The following is an 18,423-nucleotide window of genomic DNA, read 5'->3' as shown; positions in this document are numbered from 1 at the left end:
ACGGAGTGTGTGTGAGGACGGAGTGTGTGTGAGGACGGAGTGTGTGTGAGGACGGAGTGTGTGTGAGGACGGAGTGTGTGTGAGGACGGAGTGTGTGTGAGGACGGAGTGTGTGAGGACGGAGTGTGTGAGGACGGTGTGTGTGAGGGTGGAGTCTGAGGACGGTGTGTGTGAGGACAGAGTGTGTGAGAGGACGGAGACTGTGATTATTTCACACTGTGATGGACGGCTGCTGTGTAATGTACAGCATTATAAAGGGAAATAAAAATAAATAATAAATGACAGGTTTATGTCACTGCAGTGATGTAAAACTCCACATTGTGAATGAGATGAAATCATTAATGAGAGAAAAGACAAACAGACTAAAATATAGCATTAATGATTATAGTTTTGAGATTATTCTTTTAATTAACATTTATTCTGTATTTGAATGAAAGAGGGACTATAATTATTCTTTATCACTACAAAGGAATCAAAATAACACCTAATGTGGGGATTTTGTGTCCTAATAAACTGTAAAGATTTATTTGTTGTTGTTTATTTTGTTTTATTTTGAGTGACTGGTCTGTCCGGGCCAGTTAAAACTCTAATATTATCATATTAAGCATCCCCTTATTATAATCTAATATCATAAGATTATATTAGCTCTTTGATATTAATAAAAAGATAAATATTTCGTTCATGCGCAGTTAATCTAGTTATTACGACAGGAGCGTCATCAGAAGCCAAGCCAAAAACAGATTGTTTCTGTTCCATCCTCCAGAGCAGAAGGTGGCAGTAATGCACCTAATTACACTGGCAGGGCAATTAAGATTCAACCTGCTGGCAGGACAGTTACATGTCCATGTGTCTCAGTAGGGACGGAAGATGGAAAGGAGAGAGGGAAAAGGAGAGAGGGAAAAGGAGAGAGAGGGAAAAGGAGAGAGAGGGAAAAGGAGAGAGGGAAAAGGAGAGAGAGGGAAAGGAGAGAGGGAAAAGGAGAGAGAGGGAAAGGAGAGAGGGAAAAGGAGAGAGGGAAAAGGAGAGAGAGGGAAAGGAGAGAGGGAAAAGGAGAGAGAGGGAAAAGGGAGCTGCTCAAAGCTCTGCACTTTTATTCACTAAATTCTGCCCTGTTCTATTTTACCTGAAATGTTCTTTTGCCTAAAGTTCCTGTGTTATTAATGTAGTTAATTAAAAAAAGGGGGGAGCTCAGCGTTATTGATATTATTAACATGAGATACACTATTTTCAGTGACGATATAAGATTCGGACTTTTGCTGGGAGGAAATTTTAGTCACTGGATCTCTTGGAATTTTAATTGAATTCCCCTGTTATATATAATGCGGGTATTAAACTCCGTGTTGTTTACAATCGGACACCTTTTTATCGGGCCTGCTGTGATTGGTTAGACTCCAACACGACTATGTAGTGCACAGTGTAGGGTGTAATCGCCATGACAACGCAGACTATGGAGTGCACACTTAGAGGGAGGGGCCTAGTGATTGTGACCGAGCCGCAGCTGTCGGCACTATAGTGACTTTCTGCTCCATATGAAGTGAGTATTTAACCCGCATTGTGTTAGTTATTATTAGTGACTTTAGTTAATGTCTAGTGTTTGTTATAAAGAGTTTAATCACGTTATAGCGTGACTCCATGTTTACACACACACACACACACACACATGCACTCAGAAACACAGTCAGACACACAGATATACACAGACACACAGATACACACACATACAGTCAGACACACAGATATACACAGACACACAGTCAGACACACACACACACACACATACAGTCAGACACACAGATATACACAGACACACAGATACACACACATACACATACAGTCAGACACACAGATATACACAGACACACAGTCAGACACACACACACACACATACAGTCAGACACACAGATATACACAGACACACAGTCAGACACACACACACACACATACAGTCAGACACACAGATATACACAGACACACAGTCAGACACACACACACACACACATACAGTCAGACACACAGATATACACAGACACACAGTCAGACACACACACACACACACACACACATACAGTCAGACACACAGATATACACAGACACACAGTCAGACACACACACACACACACACACACATACAGTCAGACACACAGATATACACAGACACACAGTCAGACACACACACACACACATACAGTCAGACACACAGATATACTCAGACACACAGTCAGACACACACACACACACACACACACATACAGTCAGACACACAGATATACACAGACACACAGTCAGACACACACACACACATACAGTCAGACACACAGATATACACAGACACACAGTCAGACACACACACACACACACATACAGTCAGACACACAGATATACACAGACACACAGTCAGACACACACACACACACACACACATACAGTCAGACACACAGATATACACAGACACACAGTCAGACACACACACACATACAGTCAGACACACAGATATACACAGACACACAGTCAGACACACACACACATACAGTCAGACACACAGATACATACACACACACACACAGTCAGACACACAGATATACACACACACACACAGTCAGACACACAGATATACACACACACACATACAGTCAGACACACAGATATACACACACACACACACACATACAGTCAGACACACACACACACACACATACAGTCAGACACACACACACACACACATACAGTCAGACACAGATATACACACACATACAGTCAGACACAGATATACACACACATACAGTCAGGCACACACGTATATAAATATATATAGATAGATAGATAGATAGATAGATAGATAGATAGATAGATAGATAGATAGAAAGATAGATAGATAGATAGATAGATAGATAGATAGATACTCACAGAGACACAAACACACACACACACACAGACTGTATTTTAATGTCTCATAGAGTTTTAAGTCTATTTTACACTAAATATATTTGTGCTCATTTTGTGTCTTAATATTTCAGTGCATGTAGAACTACTGTAACATGTGGTGTGTTAGTGTTAATTAGTGTTAGTGTTAATTAGTGTTAGTGTTAATTAGTGTTAGTGTTAATTAGTGTTAGTGTTAGTGTTAATTAGTGTTAATGTTAATTAGTGTTAGTGTTAATTAGTGTTAGTGTTAATTAGTGTTAATTAGTGTTAGTGTTAATTAGTGTTAGTGTTAATTAGTGTTAATTAGTGTTAGTGTTAATTAGTGTTAATTAGTGTTAGTGTTAATTAGTGTTAGTGTTAATTAGTGTTAGTGTTAATTAGTGTTAATGTTAATTAGTGTTAATGTTAATTAGTGTTAGTGTTAATTAGTGTGCAGTCTTTTTAAAATCAGATTAAATGCTCAGTTTAAGCTGCTGTTACCTCAAATTACACCTCAGTTCAAATCCCAGCCATAATCAGTGCTTTTTATAAAATATGACGTTTTTATGACATAATTATTTTTTTTAAGACATGTATTTATTATTTAATTTATTCAGAATGTATTCAAATTGCCTTGTATTAAATAGAAATATCTTTTTATTAATTATTTATTAATTGTTAATAAGAAACCACAAAATCTGTCCTGAAGATCTTAAAAAACTTTGAACGCTGACACTGGAGACCCCTTCCATGTACAAGTCCCTGTGCATGAGCTGTTACTATAGAAACCAGCAAAGTAACTAATTAATTAATTAATAAAGCTGTGTTGTTGTTACAGGTAATTAGTATTTAACACCTCCTGAAGAATTCAACATGTCGCGATGCGCATTTTTTTGGAATATTCGATTTGTCTCACCCAGTTTTATACAACAGAGAATTGCAGATTAAACACCTGAGTTTTCCTTCCTGGTGTATGACAGGCTACCTGTAGCTCCGCCCAGATTGTGGGAGGGGTTTAGAGACTGAACTTCCTCACTGTACAGAGCACCACATCAGAGATGAAGTGATTTCTTTGAATCATGGACCATGCGGCGTCCCGGACCCATTCGTCCCTCTGTGCAGAGGAAGAAGCTCCTGTGGTGGGAAACCATGCTGAGGTACGTCACAGGGCAGAATTTATTAAAAACAACCCTTTACATCATCATCATCATCATCATCATCAATATTCATATTGTCATCATCATACCGCTCTTGCTCTTGGGTTTAATGTGTCTTACTAAATGTATAATACTGTAATATTATTATAATGAATACACACCTTTCATTATTTGTGTGTGTGTGTGTGTGTGTGTGTGTGTGTGTGTGTGTGTTGGAGATTTAAACACTCTGGTGTTACATGTGTAGGATTTATGCAGTGTGTTTAAATCTAGAACAATACACACACCATGACTAGATAAAGTCATGAAGATAAACATTCTAATAATAATTAGATTATAATTGTATTGATGTTATACATTAGATTACAGTAAAATGTTACACAGTAAAATAAGACGTAGAAGTGAGAGCAGTGTGTGTGTGTGTGTGTGTGTGTGTGTGTGTGTGTGTGTGTGTGTGAGACAGAGCGAGCAGAACAAACAGGAACTCATGACTCCTGATACTGATATCTTTTTCTAATATTTCTGATACTGTAACTTGAGTCAACACAGTGTGTACTTGTGTTCTCAATTCTTATCTGTGTTAATCACACACAGACACACACCCTCACAATACTCACACACAATACACACACACACACAGACACACACCCTCACAATACTCACACACAATACAGACACACACACACACCCTCACAATACTCACACACAATACACACCCTCACAATACTCACACGCAATACACACACACCTACAAACACACACACACACAAACCTACAAACACACACACACACACAGTCACACACACACACACACACATTGTTATTCAGTGTGGTTTTATTATTAGGTTTTCCTCTTCATCTTCCCAGCACTGTCCTGGTAATCAGACGTTCCAGGCGTTGTTGAGTGTGGACACGGAGACGGAGCTGCAGAGAGCCGTACACTCCACAGACGCCTCCACCAACACGACACCGAAGCGATGCTGTGGGTGGCTGAGGAAGCTGTGCTCGTGTCCTCCACGTGGCCTGCTGGCATCGATTATTACCAAAGGTGAGAGAGACAGACCAAAGATTTACAAACAAATACAGGACATTTTACACACATTTTACACACACATGTAAACCTCTGAGCCTAGAATGTGTCATTTTAAAGCTTTCTAATAAATAATAATGTGAATCATTATAAATTCTACACAGCGATTCAATTCAGATTATAAATAAACATTTATATTGACGAGTCAAACCATCTACAGACCGTTTCACATCACAAACACAGACGCCTCCGACTCCACTTCCCACAACACACCTACACTTCCACGAACCCAGTCATCAGGAGTCGGTCACATGTTTTTTCAGACATGTTGAGAATTATTCGTCCACTTTCTGTTTCTCTGCACCAAGCCGCTCACGTGTCCCGGATCTGGACTGTATATTTGTCTCTGATCGCCTGACTTGAGTCTGTTTACCGTCTTGTTTTGACAACTAGACTCTAGGACCTTGTCCTCTGACTATGTGTCTGTGTCCTTGTCCTAAAATGAATACGCATTAATATGAGAATTTAGACACGGCTCACATCCATTTATAAAACTATTAATACAACAATTAATGTTACAATAACAAACATCATCTGATCCTCGCTAACATTTGCTAGGTTTTCTAACTAAACAGCATTCGTGTTGTGGGACTCATATCATCTAATTTGCATATCAGACTGTGATTGGCTGAAGTTTGTTTAGTGACATCACACGTGTGTGTGTGTGTGTGTGTGTGTGTGTGTGTGTGTGTGTGTGTGTGTGTGTGTGTGTGTGTGTGTGTCCAGCATCCATGGCCGCAGTGTTATTTGGTGTGATTTGGTCCATCACTGAGGACCAGTGTCTCCCTGGAGGAAACTTGTTCGGCATATTTACTGTTTTTATCTGCTCTCTGATTGGAGGAAAGCTGGTGGGACTCGTACATCTGCCCCGCCTCCCACCCCTCCCTCCTCTCCTGGGTAGCACGTGATTACTTTTCATATACAACATGAATTACTGTCTGTTTCTATCAAACATTATCTAAATATTGTAAAAAGTCTCATAAAGATGATGTCATCATTATAAAAAAAATATTTAATATGTCCTTTAATGTCATGGAGTTTATTCGAAGTGTAATTAATGCTGTATTTTAGTTATAAGTTTTATTTTAGCTCAGATTAATGTCATCACATCCTACCAGCCTCATAGGTGTGTTGTAAAAGCTGCTGCTCGAGTTCCTGCCAAAGTGAAGATTTTATTCCTGTTAACTGAATTAAAATAATATTTTCATCTGGCAGAAAAATGAACTGACCTCTTATAACAATAGTATCAGTTACAGTGCTGTTGTGTTTGTGTGTGTGTGTGTGTGTGTGTGTGTGTGTGTGTGTGTGTGTGTTTGTGTGTGTTCAGGTATGTTATTAGTAGGTATCCTCCTCAGGAACATCCCCGTGGTGACGGAGGCCGTCTACATCAACTTCAGATGGTCCGCCTCACTCAGGAACATCGCCCTGGCTGTCATTCTGACCCGAGCTGGACTGGGATTGGACGCCTCGGTACGTCATCCCCAAACTCCGCCCATGACCTGATGGGTCACATGTTCATGTTTTGTTCATGTGTTTAGTGCAGTTTCCATTCATGTGACTTAGAGCTACGTTATTTTGGTACATAAGGAGGAAAGAGAGATATTGGAGTGTCGGTTAGTGAAAGACTGTAACATAACATAGTAATGATAAAATAAATAAAGACAGTAATTATGTACAGGTGTTGGTGAGAGGTTGGTGAGGTGTTGGTGAGGTTGTTGGTAAGGTGTTGGTGAGGTTGTTGGTAAGGTGTTGGTGAGGTTGGTGAGATGTTGGTGAGGTTGATTTCAGGTGTTGTTGATTTCAGGCGCTGAAGAAGCTGAAGGTGGTGTGTGTTCGTGTGGCTGCTGGTCCATGTCTCGTCGAAGCCTTCACTGTGGCTCTGCTCTCTCACTTCCTCATGGGGCTTCCCTGGATCTGGGGCCTTATACTGGGGTTCGAATGCAGTTCCTACAAACACAGTCACACACACACACACACACACACACACACACACTAGTTTAATACTGTCTGTGTGTCGGTTATGTTTAGGTTCGTTTTGGGTGCCGTGTCTCCAGCTGTGGTGGTTCCCTCCATGCTGCTGCTGCAGAAGGACGGGTACGGGGCGGAGCAGGGCATCCCCACGCTCTTAATGGCCGCCGGCAGCTTAGACGATGTCCTGGCTATCACAGGGTTCACCACCTGCCTCGGCATCGCCTTCGCCACCGGTAATTAAACCTCACGCTGTAAATCTATAGCTTTAATACGCGGTTCAGTGATGTGAACTTATCTGTGTTTATCGCCCCCTGCAGGTTCCACATGGTTCAACATCCTGCGAGGGTTTTTAGAGGTTTTAGGAGGCGTGGTTGTGGGTTTGGCTCTTGGCTTCTTCCTCCGCTATTTTCCCAACAAAGATCAGGTACAGATTCCTAATTACACTTCACACACACAACATTACATTAGTCCAGAGACTAAACTTTATATCTCCAGAATTTTTGCAATAAATGTGCAATAATAATAATAATAATAATAATATGGAACCGCCACCTTATTGTGATGCAGGGGTTTGTGTGCCTGAATGATCCTAGGAGCTATGTTGTCTGGGGCTTTCTGCCCCTGGTAGGGTCTCCCAAGGCAAACAGGTCTTGGGTGACGGGCCAGACAAAGAGTGGTTCAAATCCCCTTATGTGGAACGAAAAATCAAGGTCCGTGACGTTGCCCGGTATGGCGCAACCGAGGCCCCACCCTGGAGCCAGGCCCGGGGTTGTGGCCGGGTTTTACCCTACTGATCTCCTGTGGGCCCACCACCTGCTGAAGGAACTGTAAGGGGATTGTGGATTTGGTGGCAGTCGAAGGCGGGCGCCTTGGCGACCCAATCCCCGGTCACGGAATATGGCTCTAGGGACATGGAATGTCACCTCACTGGGGGGGCCCCTGAGCTGGTGCGGGAGGTTGAGAGATACCGACTTGAGATAGTTGGGCTTGCCTCCATGCACAGCTTGGTCTTTGTAACCCAACTCCTTGAGAGAGGCTGAGCTGGTGTGGGCTTGCTCATAGCCCCCCAGCTCACCTGCCATGTGTTGGAGTTCACCCCGGTGAACGAGAGGGTCGTTTCCCTTAGCCTTCGGGTCAAGGATAGGTCTCTCACTGTTATTTGCGCTTACGGGCGAATGGCAGTGTAGAGTACCCGACCTTTTTGCCGTCTCTGGGAGGGGCGCTGGAAAGTGCGCCGACCGGAGACTCCATCGTTCTACTGGTTGACTTCAACGCTCACGTGGGCAGCGACAGTGATACCTGGAGGGGCGTGATTGGGAGGAAACCCCCCCGACCTAAACCCGAGTGGTGTTCTGTTAATTGACTTCTGTGCACATGGCACCAGGACACCGTAGGTCAGAGGTCGATGATCGAATTTGTGGTTGTTTCATCTGACATTTGGCCATATGTCTTGGACACTAAAGAGAGGGGCAGAGCTGTCAACTGATCACCACCTGGTTGTGAGTTGGATCCGATGGCGGGGGAGGAAGTTGGACAGACTTGGCAGACTCAAATGTACTGTGAGGGTCTGCTGGGAACGTTTGGCACAGTCTCCGATCAGAGAGATCTTCAACTCCCACCTCCGGCAGAGCTTCAACTTCCACCTCTGGCAGAGCTTCAACCAGATCCCGAGGGAGGTTGGAGACATTGAGTCAGAGAGGACCATGTTCTCCACCTCCACTGTCGACGCGGCCGCTCGGAGCCGTGACCGTAAGGTCGTGGCGGCAATCCCCGGACCCGGTTGTGGACCCTGTAAGGGATGCCGTCAAGCTGAAGAAGGAGTCCTATCAAGCCTGGTTGGCTTGGGGGACTCCAGAGGCAGCTGATAGGTACCGGGGGGCCAAGCGGGCTTCAGCCCAGGTGGTTGCGGAGGCAAAAACCCGGGTCTGGGAGGAGTTCGGGTGAGGCCATGGAGAAGGACTATTGGTTGGCCTTGAAGAAATTCTGGCAAATCGTCCGATGCCTCAGGAGGAGGAAGCAGTGCCCTGCACACACTGTTTACAGTGGAAGTGGGAATCTGCTGACTTCGACTGGTGACATCCTCGTATGGTGGAAGGAGTACTTCAAGGATCTCCTCAACCCCACCGACATGTCTTCCACTGAGGAATCAGAGGCCGAGGGCTCAGTTGTGGACTCGTCGATTCTCCAAGCTGAGGTCACTGAGGTAGAAGCTCCTCGGTGGCAAGGCACTGGGGTGGATGAGATCTGCCCTGAGTACCTCAAGTCTCTGGATGTTGTGGGGCTGTCTTGGTTGGCACGCCTCTGCAACATCATGTGGAGGCTGGGGACAGTGCCTCTGGATTGGCAGACTGGGGTGGTGGTCACTCTGTTTAAGAAGGGGGACTGGAGGGTTCCAACTACAGGGGGATCACACTCCTCAGCCTCCCCGGAAAAGTCTATGCCAGGGTACTGGAGAGGAGAATTCGGCTGATAGTCGGACCTCGGATTCAGGAGGAACAATGAGGTTTTTGTCCCGGTCATGGAACACTGGACCATCTCTATACCCTTGCCAGGATGCTGGAGGGTTCATGGGAGTTTGCCCAACCAGTCCACATGTGCTTTGTGGATCTGGAGAAGACATTCGACTGTCCTTTGTGGCAACCTGTGGGGGGTGATCTGGGAGTATGGGGTCTGGGGCCCTCTGCTAAGGGCTGTCCGGTCCCTATATGACCGGAGCAGGAGTTTTGTTCGCTTTGCCGGCAGCAACTCAGACTTGTTCCCTGTGCATGTTGGACTCCGGCAGGGCTGCCCTTTGTTATTGGTCCTGTTCATTATTTATATGGACCGGAGGGAGTTCGGTTTGGGGACCACAGGATTTCGTCTCTGCTTTTTGCAGATGATGTTGTCCTGTTGGCTTCATCAAATCAGGACCAGATCCCGAGAACATGCACTGGGACGGTTTGCAGCCGAGTGTGAAGCGGCGGGGATGAGAATCAGCACCTACAAGTCCGAGGCCATGGTTCTCAGCCGGAAAAGGGTGGCCTGTCCCCTTCAGGTTGGCGGAGAGCTCCTGCCTCAAGTGGAAGAGTTTAAGTATCTTAGGGTCTTTTTCACGAGTGAGGGAAGGACGGAGTGAGAGATCGAAAGGCGGATCGGTGTATCCTCTGTAGTGATGTGGTCGATATACCGGTCTGTTGTGGTGACTCTATTTACCAGTCAGTCTACGTTCTTAACCTCACCTATGGTCATGAGCTCTGGTTCATGACCGAAAGGACAAGATCCCAGATACAGGCGGCCGAAATGAGTTACCTCTGTAGGGTGGCCGGGCGCTCCCTTAGAGATAGGGTGAGGAGCTTAGTCATTCGGGAGGAGCTCAGAGTACAGCCGCTGCTCCTCCACATCGAGAGGAGTCAGCTGAGGTGGCTCGGGCATCTGTTCCAGATGCCTCCTGGACGCCTCCCTGTGGAGGTGTTCTGTGCATGTCTAACCGGGAGGAGGCCCCGGGGAAGACCTAGGACATGCTGGAGGGAATATGTCTCTCGGCTGGCCTGGGAATGCCTCAGTATTCCCTCGGATAAGTGGCAGAAGATGGATGGATGGATGGATAATAATAATAATGACACAGGGTGGTGTGTGTGTGTGTGTGTTATGGTGTGTGTTCTGTAGAAAGCTGTGGTACTGAAACGTTCCTTCCTGCTGCTGGGTCTCAGTGTGTTCTCCGTGTTCAGCTCTAATGTGGCCGGGTTCCCCGGTTCTGGTGGACTCTGTACACTCGTCCTTGCATTCCTCGCTGGAACAGGCTGGGAAGAGAACAAGGTACGATTTTCTTTTTTTGTTTCTTTTATATTTTTGTCTTTTTTTGTCTTTATTCCTTTTTATTTTTTACATTACTGAATTACTCACTTTTAATTACATTTACTTCTGTTTCCTCTTTTAATCTTTTTGCTTTCTTCCACTTTTGCTTTAAACTATTATTGATTTGTTTTCTCATTTGTTTTTGTTTTCTTTTGCTATTTTTGTTCTTGCTTTTCTTGTGTGTGTGTGTGTGTGTGTGTGTGTGTGTACAGGCTCCTGTAGAGAAGGTTGTAGGTCTGGTATGGGACATGTTTCAGCCTCTGTTGTTTGGGCTGATTGGTGCTGAAATCCGCATAAGTGCTCTAGAGCCCATCACTGTGGGTCAGTCTCAAACACACACACACACACACACACACACACACACACACACACATTTTTCACAATTTTAAAATAATGAAGATGTGTCATGGTAATAATTATATAAATATAGAAAAGTGTGCGTGTGTGTGTGTCCTCAGCTCTCGGCCTTACTACTCTCAGCATTGCCCTGTGTGTGAGGATCTTCATCACCTTCCTCATGGTTCTCTGTGCTGGATTTAATCTTAAAGAGAAGGTCTTCATCGCTCTGGCCTGGATGCCTAAAGCCACTGTTCAGGTCACGAGCACAGCTTATAACCATCTTATGGCACATTTATATCTCCCACGACTTCTTATTCGTTTTTTATTTTTCTTTATTTTAATGAAATTCTGGAGGACATATTTACACACAGTGGTATTTCTCTGTGTAATAAACTCAGGAGATTCAGCAGTTTGTGCACTGAACATGAAATGAAGTTAAAGTGAACGCTGTAATCTGATTGGCTGAATGTCCCTCTGCAGGCTGCGATTGGCTCGACGGCTCTGGACATGGCGCGAGTGAAGCAGGATGAGGAGCTTCAGCGGTTTGGGATGGACGTGCTGAGCGTAGCTGTTCTCTCCATCATCATCACTGCTCCAGTCGGAGCGCTGCTTATCGGCCTGTGTGGGCCGCGCCTACTGAGGAGATCCCAGAATCCTGAGGGGGGTAATATACACACACACATACACACACTCTCACTCACACACACATACACACACACACAAACGAACACACATACACATACATACACATACATACACTCTCACACACACTCTCACACACACGCTCACACACACTCTCACTCACTCACACACACACACACACACACACACACACACTCGCACACACACACACTCACACACAAACACTCTCAACACACACAATCTCACACACTCACACATACACACACACTCACACTCAACACACGCACACACACATACAGATACACACACACACACATACAGATACACACACACACACACATATACTTTCACACACTCAACACGCACACACACACACAAATAGAAGGACAGATAGATAGATGCTGGACTGATTGATACACATCTAGATGGATGGATAAATTGATGTGATTCTGAAATATAAACTTAGAAACACTGATCTATGGGCCTTTAAGTGTGTGTGTGTGTGTGTGTGTGTGTGTGTGTTTTTACAGCTGGTACTCTGTCTCCATCAGATGCTCAGGTCACCTATGAGAGTGCAGTCTGAGGGTTTACAGTACACACTGTCAGAAGATCTCTGGCTCTAACTCTGACTCCTCTGTGTCTCTGCTCTGACTCCTCTGTATCTCTACTCTGACTCCTGCGTGTCTCTACTCTGACTCTGCTGTAATATTAGCCTTTAGTCTTCTCTGTGACTCCAGTGTGTATGTGACTCCTCTGTGTCTCTGACTCTGCTGTGACTTTTCTCTGATGTGTCTGTGACTCTGCTCTGACTCCTTTGGTACTCATATTTTACTGTGACTTCTCTGGGTCACATAAATAACGGTGTTCTGGTGTTGTATGTCTTATGATTTTTTGTAAAAAATGTCATTTTTTTAAGGACTTTTATATTAACATTTATAAGCTCACTGTATATGAAGAGTGGAAAAAATGTAAAAAAAAAAAAAAAAAAGAAGAAAAATTATTTATAATGTATAAATGTTATATATGTATAAAATTTTTTTAGTGTTTATTTAAAATCTTTGCTGTAAATTAACAAAGTGAGTGTGTGTTAAAGTCAAAATAACCTCATGCTGGAATTCTAAATAAATCAGAGTAATTCATATATAAGGACGTCTATGTGCTCCTACTGTAAGAGCTTTGTAGTGTTAATGTGTTCAGGTGATCGTGCTCATGTCATTTATACAGCTACGTTCAGTGTCTATAACATGATTTATTCACTGTTCCTTTTTTATTATATAGACATTACAGTATCTAACTCTACATGATCTTTGAGTTTTGAATGTACAGTTTCATTAAATCTAACTTGTTGGTTTTGCTGAATTATACAGGATTCATTCATGGCTCTCAGCAGTAATCAGTCAGTGTCTCCATGAACTTTCACAGACAAATGTAATAAAATCTGCATGTTGTTACACCCCGACTAGGGGTGAAGGAGCAACATGGAAGGGTACGAGGAAACAGAGGTAACGGGATAAACAATATTTTTAATGAGAATAACAAATTTCACATGTACAACTGGGGGTATGTCTTCAGGAGCCGACAAGGCCACAATAAACAGAAACAACTAATTGTTGTACCCTTTAAATTAGTGATGGCGAAGTGAAGCTTTCTTGAAGCAGCGAAGCTTTCAACCCAAAAAGGTTCATTACTCGAAGCTTTTCAAATCAGAGCTCGATGAGGACCTCTGGTGGTGAAAGCGCATGTTCCACAAACAAACAACGTATTAATTTTAGAAGCAAAAATTTATGGATTGACAAAATAAGGATAGGTTAATAAATAAATGAATCAATATATTAAATACAAACATTCTTATTGTATTTCTATAATTTACTATAATACTTTTAATTATGCACAATGTACTTTTAAACCACTTAATTATTTTAATAATTAAAACCTTGGCTGTTGGCTACATCTTGGCCAGATGATCTGGCTCGGTCATGCTTTGCACGAAAATGCCTCAACACGGATGATGTATTATTATTATTATTATTGGCCAGCTGCTGGGAGCAAATCAAACATTGGACCTAAAAACAGATTAAGGATAGACCTTGGTTCAAAAGTATAAAGTGTGAACCAATTAACAAAAGATCCCACTTAATAGCGAGATTATATATATATAAAAATATACAACATTAAAATGTTACACTGAATCGTATAATGATGAGTGAAGTTAGAAATATAGCCTTCACAACAAAACCATGTATATCCACCTTATTGGGCAAAATCAAATGAAAATTTTCCCACATTTCAGAACGAGATATTTTTGTAACAGGCTCCATTGACAACTCGCAACAATGTCTCCTAAACAGTAACAGATTCCATGTAATACTCCAATACAACACAGGAGGGCGCACCGCGTGTCACGCACAATTTTAAACCTTTGAATCAGATAACGAAGCAGTCACGTGGGTGTGTGTGAAACGAAGCTTCGGACGTCATTGGTCACGTGATTTTGCCAGAACGAATCAAGCTTTGATACAAAGCTTCAACGAAACTCGGTTCATTTTTTGACACACACTCGGAGCTTCGGTGTCACTGGTAACATCACTACTTTAAATTCCCTGCTGTGCAAACAAACAAAAGAAACTACAATTCCTTCCCTAACTCCCTGTACAATAACACAACCAATAAAAGATTCAAACAAAAATTTCATCGGTCTCCCTGCAATCCAGAGTCAAAGTCAAAAGAACAGGCAATAATCAGCATTAACAGGAATATCTAAACACACTAATATCACAGACAACTCACACTATACTAACTAGCAGCAAACGAGTAACACAAACACAGCAAGTGAGCCAAAAAGCTAAAGCAGGAAGAGGTGGTGGAGGCTTTTATAGGCTGCAGGGAGTCAGCTGACCAGGCAGGGCGTGGCACCAGGTAACCTTCAGGAACCAATCGGTGTTCATCCTGCACAGAAACACAGACACCTCCCAAAACAGAGAACAAAAATGAACTAGATTTGTAAAGTTTGTCACGCCAAACTTTGATGTTGGCTTTGAAGGTGCAAGTATTCGCAAAGGCCGGTGCTTTTTGGAGGCAAGTGGACAGAAAGATTGTGAAAGCTACTGGACCGCTGGAGTACCAATATTTTTTTAGACGAGCGGACATGAGCATGTGACGTGATCCAAATACCCGTGAGGCAGTTCCCCTCATTGGGCTGAGTGTTTTGATATATCACATGTCCATGTTGTGCTTATTTTGGGGGGCAGGCTATGTGTGACGTCACCAGAATACCCGGTGGGGTGCCAATACTTTTTTGTGAAAAGTGGCTACTGAGGGTTTGGACATTTCATGTCAATTCTACAGTCATTATGGGATTCTACTTATTATTATACTGCATAGAACACAGAGAGAGAAGCCGTGCCTGAGCTCTGTGCACGCTGTGTGTGTGAGAGCTTAGAGGAATTTTCAGAATTCCCCATTCGAGTCTATGGGATTTTCGATCGTCGACTACAGCAAAACCGAAAATTCCGTCGGAACTCCGAAATAAAACTTTGTCCGGACTAAGGTCCTAAAGAACCTGTCCAAGTTCGGTGTAAATCACTCGTAAACTTGCCGAGTTATAAACCTGAAAGTTTTATAATGGAAGTCTATGGGGAAAAAGGCCACTTTGAGCTTCCGTACCGGGAATGCCGGAATTCCGATCACGTAGAAAAGTAATAGCATAAAACTTCAGAGCAGGGTCTAAGACATATCCGCAATAAACTTGAGAGGAACCAGACACAAAAAGTGCTCCTGTATATTCATCATCAAGGTGTCCAATTTACAGGGCAAATCTGGCCGTGCTCTCGGGGTGAGAGGGGCATATACTCTGTCTCTGGTCATTCACAGCAACACTAGTCAATTGTCCATGTCTATGAGCATGTGAAGATAAAGTGAAGATAACATGAAGATAAAGTGAAGAAAGCTTTCTTTCGAGTGCGTCACTCTGACCTATGACAGAACACAAGAAGTGCAAAAACATGCATATTTTATATCATATAGTGATGTGTTGTATTATTTGGATCTCCTCACGGCTGAATACACCACAGGGTCTCTCTCTATTTCAACATCCGTTACTGTGGTTTTCTTCCTGTAACACAGCAGTATATTTTACTATCTGTATCAGGAGGAGACTTTATCACTACTGTTATTTTATACCTAATTATTTTCCCCACAACTTTACCTCTTTATCTCTCTCTGCACTGTGAGCTTTAATATTCACATCAGCGTAAGTCAGTACATCAGGATTTTCTGTAAATAAAGAAAAAAATAATCAGATTAAATGTTACTGAACTGAACAAATATAAAAACTGAACTAAACACATGAACAGAAAGATTCATTACTTGCCTTTTGTTTTTTTCTTTTTCAGCCGAATCCACAAATTTATTAATATTATAATTAATAACACAAAAAGTCCAACAGATATCAGAGCAGCAAGCAGTAAAGGTGGACGATCATCTGTACAGATTAAGATATAATCATAAATGTAAGCAATTTATTATTTAAAAAAGAAAGGAATAGTACAAAAATTTTATATCAGTTACTTCAATAAGTTTGTAGTTGTTATAAAAATATAGATCATGTGTTGATGTATAACATAAAAGTCTATCACAGAGTTTATACAACACACACTAAGACCTGTGCTGAAGTAAACTACAGATCACTGAAGTACTGATGAAGTATTTACTATATCTGAACAATCTGAAGAGTAAAAACACTAAAGATTAAACCGGGAAAGTGTTTATTCACCTCTGTCTCACTCCATCATGAATATTCATTATTCTTTTCTTAACTACAGTAAAGTGATGAGAGTTTAGACTCACTGACGTACCTGAGACGTCACAGAGCTGTGTGATGATGAGAGAAGTTGTTTTATTGCTGACAGGGTTTGCAGACACACAGATGTAAGTGTTAATGTCATTGTGTTGTATTTGAAGTGGGAGATTGAGGGGAACACTGAGATCTGTGTTATTGGTGATGGAGATTCTCTCATTCTCTCTGTACCAGGATAACTTCACATCTTCTCCATTCTCCACAGAACACAGGAGGAAACACGACTCTGTGGAAATCACACTTCGGTTTCCTCTTTCATTTATTATTACTGGAGTTGATACTGGAGCTAAAAACACAAACACATTAAATACTTTAGTCACATGAAGCAGAATGCATCTTTAATCATTAACAGAATTCCCACTCAATGTAGAAAATAATTTCCCAGGACTTCAGGATTATTTCTACACCCATGATGCCAGTAGAAAGCTGTGATGTAGCAGGGTTACTGTTTCACCCTGAAGATTATTTCCCTATAACAGCAGCACATCCCCAAGTGTTTTATTACTTTTATACAACAGAAATTTACCCAAACATGTACTTTTTAATTTATAATGAAAATCTGATTATTTGTTTAAAGTCACATTTAATTACAGTGAAAAAAACACTTTTGTCCTGAAGAGATAAAAAACTTACAGCTGTAAAACTAAAAATTACAGCTTTACCTCTGGCTGTTACAAAGCACTGACACTGGAGACTCCTTCCATAAATCTCTTTACTTCACCAAATCAACATCAATATTTATTTAATACAAGTTGTATTTATTTTTTTTATTAATGATGAAGTTATGAGACTGAACACAGACATGAAGGAGACATGAAACACTTTTACTCACCATAAACACTGACACTGAAAGTCCTAGATAAGAGACGTCCATTGACTTGTAATAAATAAACTCCAGAATCAGTTCTGCTGATGTTCCTGATGGTTAAAGCTCCACTGATTCTGTCCAGCTGCAGTCGCTCTTTAAATCTCTCACTGATGTCTGTAACAGTTTCTCCTTTATACACATAACTGTTTAATATCTTTTCCTCTAGTTTCTCAGGTCCATAAAACCACTGAATCTGAGCATCCCTCTGAATCCCAGTTATCCCAGTATGGAGAGTTATAGTGGTTCCTTCCACTTCCTGCAGTGTGACCGTCTCGTCTCCAGCTTCACACAGTAAACCTGCATCACAGCTTCAGCTTCATCATTTCACTCACAAACTATACTGTGATGTGTGATTGTGAAGGAAAAACACAAACTTACAGCACAGCAGGAGAAGAAGAGTCCTGAGAGTCCTGATTTCTGCTACAATATTCACCAGGATTTGTCCCATTGCCCTGAACATCATCGTCACTAAAGAACTTTGGGATCGATGTAGTTCATCAACATCAGCTGCTGTTCTGATGTTCACAATTCACCAAATGGACCTTAACCTGAGGAAACAAACATGAAACCTACATCAGCTGCAGGATTTGCAGCACAATTTTTACTAGTTTAAGTTTACTTATACATTTAATATTTACTTTCACTTCAAAAAAGTGACATGTTAACTGGCTAAATTAAATGTCTTCCTCAGCATAGAGAGAACAAACCCATACAGGACTTCTCATATATGAGAAGGGAACGAAACTACAGATAAACTCATGTTAGAA

The 18,423-nt window shown here is 42.2% G+C and overlaps 2 protein-coding genes across 2 annotated transcripts in view; one reads left to right on the top strand and one right to left on the bottom strand.

Moving 5' to 3' along the window:
• The first annotated feature begins 1,115 nt into the window (after positions 1-1,115).
• Positions 1,116-13,292, top strand: si:dkey-162b23.4 (sodium/hydrogen exchanger 9B2). The gene is made up of 13 exons (XM_027157941.2): positions 1,116-1,533; positions 3,881-4,057; positions 4,925-5,105; positions 5,874-6,044; positions 6,475-6,617; positions 6,952-7,079; positions 7,176-7,351; positions 7,436-7,542; positions 10,764-10,913; positions 11,165-11,273; positions 11,411-11,547; positions 11,772-11,955; positions 12,464-13,292. The coding sequence occupies exons 2-13, from the start codon at positions 3,980-3,982 to the stop codon at positions 12,514-12,516; spliced, it is 1,617 nt and encodes a 538-aa protein (XP_027013742.2). The 5' UTR covers positions 1,116-1,533; positions 3,881-3,979; the 3' UTR covers positions 12,517-13,292.
• A 2,056-nt stretch (positions 13,293-15,348) lies between these two features.
• LOC113649943 (natural killer cell receptor 2B4-like) overlaps positions 15,349-18,423 on the bottom strand; it is a 469,259-nt gene continuing 466,184 nt past the window's right edge. The window contains exons 2-7 of the mRNA XM_047815864.1: positions 18,035-18,204; positions 17,621-17,953; positions 16,787-17,074; positions 16,303-16,413; positions 16,138-16,205; positions 15,349-16,044 (exon numbers count right to left, since the gene is read on the bottom strand). Of these exons, the coding sequence (XP_047671820.1) occupies positions 16,018-16,044; positions 16,138-16,205; positions 16,303-16,413; positions 16,787-17,074; positions 17,621-17,953; positions 18,035-18,119 (912 nt within the window). The 5' untranslated portion in view covers positions 18,120-18,204 and the 3' untranslated portion in view covers positions 15,349-16,017. The remainder of the gene's footprint in view (positions 16,045-16,137; positions 16,206-16,302; positions 16,414-16,786; positions 17,075-17,620; positions 17,954-18,034; positions 18,205-18,423) is intronic.

This window comes from Tachysurus fulvidraco, chromosome 7, assembly GCF_022655615.1.
Source record: "Tachysurus fulvidraco isolate hzauxx_2018 chromosome 7, HZAU_PFXX_2.0, whole genome shotgun sequence".
Classification (NCBI taxonomy): domain Eukaryota; kingdom Metazoa; phylum Chordata; class Actinopteri; order Siluriformes; family Bagridae; genus Tachysurus; species Tachysurus fulvidraco.
This window is presented reverse-complemented; position numbering and strand designations above follow the sequence as displayed.